At 38.9% G+C, this 7,386-nt stretch overlaps 1 protein-coding gene across 1 annotated transcript in view; it reads left to right on the forward strand.

Moving 5' to 3' along the window:
* Prtfdc1 (phosphoribosyl transferase domain containing 1) overlaps window positions 1-6,387 on the forward strand; it is an 87,540-nt gene extending 81,153 nt beyond the window's left edge. The window contains exons 6-9 of the mRNA XM_027953117.2: window positions 199-281; window positions 757-803; window positions 3,625-3,701; window positions 5,321-6,387. Of these exons, the coding sequence (XP_027808918.2) occupies window positions 199-281; window positions 757-803; window positions 3,625-3,701; window positions 5,321-5,368 (255 nt within the window). The 3' untranslated portion in view covers window positions 5,369-6,387. The remainder of the gene's footprint in view (window positions 1-198; window positions 282-756; window positions 804-3,624; window positions 3,702-5,320) is intronic.
* Window positions 6,388-7,386: the final 999 nt, after the last annotated feature.

Consider the following 7,386-nt stretch of genomic DNA (forward strand, 5'->3'; position numbering starts at 1 on the left):
TATTCACCAGTATGTGCCCCAAAACTCAGCTTCCAGAAAGAAGTAACTAAGAAAACAGAACCAACTCTGCTTCCTTGATTCCAGTCAGATAGTATTTGTCCTTATGATGCACTGTTAACAAGGAAAAATCTCTCCAGGTGAGAAAGCTATTATGCTGCTCAAATGCACTTTACCAAACTTGTCTGTCCTTTTGCTAAGGATGTTGTTGGAACTGGGAGGACCATGAAAGCCCTGCTCACCAGCATAAAGAAATACAAGCCCAACATGATTAAGGTAGCCAGGTGAGTAAGACATTCACAGCATGCTGATTTCTCTTCTTCCAAACAAGCCCAGGAGGGATCCTCACACAGGATGGCTATTCCCCAAAAGTGTTTCTAGTCCTAATCACTGGCCCTTCATCCCAGAGCGTTATGATTTGATCATACTGAAAAATAGCCCATTTGATTGCTACCCTGAGAGAGGAAAGAGGAAATGATGTGCTTTGCTGTGTTTCTGAGCCCCTCTTGACTATGCCTCCATAAGCCATTTCCAGGAGCGGCTGGATGAGCCCCCATGCAATTGCTGGGCTCTCTTCCTTTTATCCTGAACCATTGATGTAGTGCCACAGCAGCAAGAGCAGGAATAAATAAAAGGGTTGTGATGATGCTTCACAGGCTCAAGGGAAAAAAATACATACTTCAATGATGTTTAATTCTATCTGCAATTCACTGTTGAAATCACTGAAGCAATTTTTGTTTTGTTTTGTTTTAATGACAGTTTGTTGGTAAAGAGAACACCTAGAAGTGATGGCTTTAGACCTGACTGTAAGTGGTTTTTGGTTTGGGGGATTTTTTGGTATATTTTTGTTTTGTTTTGTTTTGTTTTGGTGGAAGTGCTTTGTTTTGTGCTTAATAGTTATTGATTTCCCATTTTCTGGCAGTCTAAAGTGGAAGATATTGTAGGACTGATAATCCCACAAATTTCTTGTCTTCTCTACCTTACAGAGATTAGGACCCTTTCAAATGGAAGGTATTAAATTTCATTTGCATCTTTCACAGGAATTTCAGGGCATTGGATATTGTTGTTTTGGGTTTATGCAGCGCCTTAACTTCAAAGAACTCAGCTGATCAGTTTCAGGGGAGAGGAACAGTTATGGAGCTGGGCTATTTCAGACACTGGCTGCTATACCTATCAGTCACAGAGGCACGGAAAGAGTTTAGAAGGATCCTCATACCACCTTCAGAAACTATTAACAGACAATGCACAATGGTGACCTTCAGCCAGTCTGAATTTTAGCACACCGGAATGTACGACCTCTCCCCACCACCAAAGAGAAAAAGCAGAGCAGATACCTCTAGGTAACATCTTCATCCTTTCAGACGTGTATTCTACAGGGCTTTCCTCATCGAGGCCACTTTCCCCTCCCCACATATTAGGACCATAAACAAGCAGCCAGATTATTTATTATTCTAACACTAGAGGCGACTTTTTTTTTCACTTGCATAAGGAAGAATTCAGCTTGATTTTTATAACTTACATTTGTTCTGAAGTCCCTGGATAATTTGGCTACAATTCTCATCAGCAAGCTGAACAAACATTAGAGACAGGCACCGTATGGATGGGTCATGTACCAGTGACTCTTTATTCTAAAAACAAGTCTCATTCTTCTGCTAGATGTACTGACTCTAGACCTTGTCAGTTCTGCACAGACAGATTCAATCACATGTTCCTATTGGTTCCTGGCTTCAGAAATCTAATCTGTATTCCTAAGTTACCAAACAGAAATTTTATAAGGAAATCATATAATATTTAGGTAAGATTTGAAATGAAGTTGAAAAACATTCATTTCAGACATACTCAATTAATTCCAAATTTATTGTCTGTGTCACTTATAACAACAACATACATAAAGTAATGACACCTAATACTTGAAAAAGGTGGTGGTGTGCCAGATACTGTTCAGGGAGCTACACAGATAATTTGTGTCATTCTTACAACAGCCCTCTAAAGGCAGCTGCTATTGTTATACCCATTTAACAGGTGACAAAATGGAACACAGTGATGTTAAATAGCTCGACAAGGCCATAGCCACACTGTAGGGCCAAGATTGAACCCGGGCAATCTGTTTTCCGTAATGGCAATTGCAGATTTAAGTGTAGGAGCTGCACTCCTTTGCCATTGAGTGATGGGGCACTTTGATTCCTGACTGTCCTCCTATCCATCCTCTTCCTTTTGTTCCATGACATGTTAGGGTTCAGCCATCTAAACTGGCTTTGTGCTCTGATTTTCCCAGTCTGAGCAGCCACGCCTATTGTAGGGGCTGCATTGCTCCCTGTGAAGTCATTGTTATTGTTACCCACAGGGTTTCCTGGGATCTGCTCACATTTTTTCAGTCAGCTCAGAATCTGTGTTTCTTCTTTCTTTCTGGATTGCTGAGGCTTTGCACTTTTTGTTCCTTTCTCGTGGACTCTTTCTTACTTGCGCAATGTAACCTCTGACATCTTTTCTTCTGCTCTTTAATTTTTCTCCTCTTTATTCTTCTTAAGAAACTCTGCAATTTGGAGGAATTAGACAGGGTCCCTGACAGTGGTCTCACAATTCATTCCCCTAGAAAACCCACCTCTGGCACATTCTGTAAATAGGAGCCAGTTGGGGTCTCCACATGAGAGTGTCTTTGGTCATAGAGATGGAAATGGTGGGGCATAATCAGCAGGAAGATAACTCTGTGCTGTAAGCCCATCAGCAGTACCAAAGGACAGTTTCATAAAAGTACGCAAGCACATTTCTCCTCTGTTACACTGTAATCATCAAACTTATAAGATTCTAAAACACTGAAAAAGTTTGAAAAATCATTAGACCTAGGCACATTTATTCTGTCTCAGGTGTGGACCTCTGAAGAAGGAGAGCTCTTGTCTGTTTCTTAAGGGACCCCTTCAATTAAAAAAATATCACCTTCCTTTCAGTAAAGTCTTCTTTTACTCACCGTAGGTACCTTGTGCTGCATTTAAATCCATTTCCTCTTATTCCACCCTCATTAGAGATAAAGAGCTAATTAGTAACCTCTGCATTGTGGACTCAAAGACCAGCATTAAAATAAACCTGAGCATTCTCTTCCTCAAGCTGAAGGATCCCATTTCTTTTCATCTTGTCCCCCAGGTTTTACTCCCCAGCCCAGGACACTGATTCTGTAGGAATATTGCTTCTCAGTTGCTGAGATCTGCGTACCTGTTCATGTTTGCAATGCTATGATACTTTCTGTTTGAACTGCCCTTAATGCTTTTCAGAGAATTTCCTTTGGTTTTATGTCATTACATAAAACTGCACGTGAACAATAGGGCCTCATGACTAACTCACACACACTCCTTATCTTCTGAGCCTCTTGAGCCCTTCCTCAACTCTGTGCACTGGGAGTCCAGTCATGTATGTTTGCTTATTTGCCTTGTTTCTGCAAGTAGTCATTCCGGTCAAGGTCCCTATTGGGCTTGTCGTGTGCATTGCTCACCATGAGTCTTTCTTATTTCCATCCAAATGCAAAGTCTTCACTGTTTTAAGTGCCAAAAACAGCATATGGTGACATTAGACTTAACGTACTCTGAATTATGCTTTTTTTTCTCTCTCTCTCTCTCTCTCTTTCTTTCTGCTAAGATGCTGGATTTGAGATTCCAAACTTATTTGTGGTGGGATATGCCTTAGATTACAATGAATACTTCAGAGATCTGAATGTAAGTCTTGCATGTTAACCCTAATTCCCCTTTTCATAAGAATTTAACAGTGACATCAATTTAACAAATCTTTTAAATAGTAATACTAATAACCATTATTCAGTGGGTCTCTTCTGTGTCTGGATATATTGGGCAATTTTCATCTGTACTCCCAATTAATTCCTACCACCACCCTGTAAGATTGGGATTAGGATGATGGAAGCAAATGATGATTATCTCTATTTTGTACTAAAGAAATAGGAAGCAAAAAGCACAATTATGGCTCCACATTGATTTTTCTTCAGAGTTATTGACCATGTCCAATCAATCATAATGATAGCTAATATTCTCTAAAGTGGTTCATGTCAGTACTTGAAGTCTAACAGGTTCCAATTACAGTGGCATCCAGCTTGTTACCATTCCCCCTTTTGGGATTCAACATACAGACACCAACCCCCAGTGTGGGCCGAGCTGTGTGACCCTGATCAATCCTGAATGATGTCGAAGTAGACATTTTACCAAAAGTGGAGCAATCAGCATCTTACTCCTGGAAATTAGAAACTTAAATCAAAAGTCACAGAGACCTAGAGTCTTTGGACATAAGCCACTATAATATCAGCCCCAGAGAGCACCCACAAGCAGCATGGGCCAGTCTCCGACACCCTTGTTCCTGCCTTTCACCTGTTTTATTGCTCAGCTCTTTCTTTGATTGTATTGGCATCCTACCAATAACCGTCCCCCCATTTTTTGCCTACATTAGCCCTACTCCATTTCTGTTATTTGCAATAAAAATATTCCTTACACATGTCTTGTTACCCAAAAATGGTTGATTAGGAAACCATGATATGGGGCTGGGGATATAGCTCAGTTGGTAGAGTGCTTGCCTCACATGCACAAGGTTCTGGGTTCAATCCCCAGCACCACAAAAGAAAAAAGAAAAAAAATCCATAGTTTATTTCCACTGTTATTTCTTTGGTTACCCAAGCAGCTATAATTTTACTAGTAGAAGATTTCTGTTTCCACCAGGGATAAATATGCTGGACTCTTAGTGTTTCTAGTTTTGGGGACCTGGGAAACCAAATTCAAAATAGGGTTAAGAACTAAAACAACAAAGAAGTCAGACAGAGCAGCACACACCTGTAATCCCAGCAACTCAGGAGACTGAGGCAGGAGGAGGATCACACATTTGAAGCCAGCCTCACAATTTAGCAAGAGCCTGTCTCTGGCAGCTGGGGTTGAGGCTCAGTGGTAGAGCACTTGCCTTGCACATGTGAGGCACTGGGTTTGATCCTCAGCACCATAAAATTAAATAAGTAAAATAAGGGTTTTGTGTCCATCTACAACCAAAAAAAAAAAAAGAACCTCTCTCTGTATAAAACATAAAATGGACTGGGATGTGGCTCAATGGTAAAGTATCTCAGGTTCACTCTCCAATACCAAATAATAATAAAACAACAAAAAAACCTTTTACCAAGCATTTAAATGGGTATCTTTAGATTTTTCGCACATCCAAATACACACATACGTGTTTAAATGAGCAAAAACCAATACAAGGTAGCATTCTATTATTGCTACATCATATTTTCTGTGCCTTGTATTTTGTTAAGAAACTGATACATGTAAATCCCTTATTGTTTCAGCACATCTGCGTGATCAATGAACACGGTAAAGAAAAATATCGAGTCTGAAGAAGCAAATTCTTACCATCGACTTCCCAGATAACATCATTCTTACTACTATACTACACTCAGGAAGCCAGCCTGTAAAATCTGTCTCCCCGGGGGCGACTTCACGCAACAGGATGTAAAAGAAAAAAAAAAACGTTTTAAGTGAAAGCTTTCTTTTCTGAGATATAAAGAGTACTAAAGGTTCTTAAGGAAAAGAAAGCAGTGCTTTTATTTGACTTGTTCCAAATTCAACACTCCACCTTATGACTCATAAGTTCTCTCCACCTTCACACTCCTGAGTTACACCTTCTTTTGTTTTGATAATCATTATGTTTGATTACCATTCCCAGGAATACCCCCACTTAGTTACTCATATATTTTTCACCTAACTTTTTTTAATACCTTCATTTTGTAATATTTTATGCTATTAACTGGGAAACCTTTTAAAGTAAGTCCTGAGCTGACATACTAGGAATGCAGCTAGATTCCCATGCTAAAAAAGGGAGGGAAAGGATAACTTAGTATAAATTCCTGTTTGCGCCTCTCTGACAGGACATCATTATCTGCTGTGACAAAGCCTTTCAGAAAAGCAGGGTACGATGAATCTTAATGATGTTATGAAATGAGCCTTTGCTTAGTGCTCTTGATCGGAGCTTCCGGTATGTGATGACAGTGTGTCGTGTATGCATGGATGTACTCAACTGTGTTTAATACTCTGAATTTTAATTAGAAAAGACACAATGGCAGCAAGGCCCTGGTTCCTACCCTGTACCCTTTCATTCACGTGGGACCTGAGCAAATGGCGGAATTGAGTAGGGAGTGTTTTCAATGCATGAAACTAAGCAAGTATAAATTTTTCCTGTTATTTGCATCAAAGGCCAAGACACTATTAAGTATTGTCTGAAACATGAACACAGAGATTGAATTATTTCCTTAAGTGTCCTTATAAGACCAATGGCAGAATCCGAGGTGCTACGGGAAACAAGCTTACCTACAAAAGATTTTTTTTTAACCAAATAAACACTTTATTATTATTATTATCACTGCTGTCTGAGACATTTTCTAATTTATGGGAATTTAAATTCGAAATAAATTTGAATGCCAATAGAGCTGTTTTTCCTTACTTCCTAAAAGAAGTAAATGCAAAAAATAAATAAGCAGCCTTTGTTTGGTTCTGAACCAAATGTGATGTATTGTTATTAGGTTCCAGCTTCCTTTAAACTAATAAAACAAATAAGAAAACTTGTTATGTTTTATAACTGCTGTTTTTTCTTCCACCTTCATATTTTCTATGTACTTTTAGCTATTAAAATATGTATGAGCCAGTAGCTTCAATACACCACTGCAGATACTATCCTGTGGCTATTTTTGTTCACCTGGTTTAAATCCAATGTATGCACTACTAATATAAGCAAATGATTGAGCCAGGCTAGATTTGATAGGCTTCCCCTTGCCCTGGGCTCATTTGTAAGAACAAGGAATTTTAGTTGTAAAGGATTTTTCTGCATATCTTCATTTCAGTCCAAGAAGAAAACAAACCACACCCAGATATCTCAAGAGAGGGAATCAGCAAAGGGAATTCCTCTCTAGTTTTGCTCCATAGAAGGATCGGTACCCAAGTTACAGATTAATAATTGTGTATAGCTAGCCAATTTCTTGAAATATCAGAATTAATATTCTAAACATAATTTTCGACCATGCCACATTTTATTGGAAGACCTAGAAAAATCCAGACACGCATATGATCTTAAATACAAATCATCTATACATTATAGAGTACAAAAATATTTTCTTAAAAATCTTGAATTTTACCAGATACGGTGGCACACACCTGTAATTCCAGTGACTTGAGAAGGCTGAGACAGGAAGGATCACAAGTTCAAGGCCAGTCTTGGCAATTTAGGTAGTCCCTTTCTCAAAAATAAAAAGGGATGGGGATATAATTTAGGGATAAAGTACCTCTGGGTTCAATCTGCAGTACCAAAAAAAAAAAAAAATCAAAAAAATATATGTACACACACATTGAATTCAATGTATAT

Source organism: Marmota flaviventris, chromosome 12 (genome assembly GCF_047511675.1).
Source record: "Marmota flaviventris isolate mMarFla1 chromosome 12, mMarFla1.hap1, whole genome shotgun sequence".
In the NCBI taxonomy this organism is placed as follows: domain Eukaryota; kingdom Metazoa; phylum Chordata; class Mammalia; order Rodentia; family Sciuridae; genus Marmota; species Marmota flaviventris.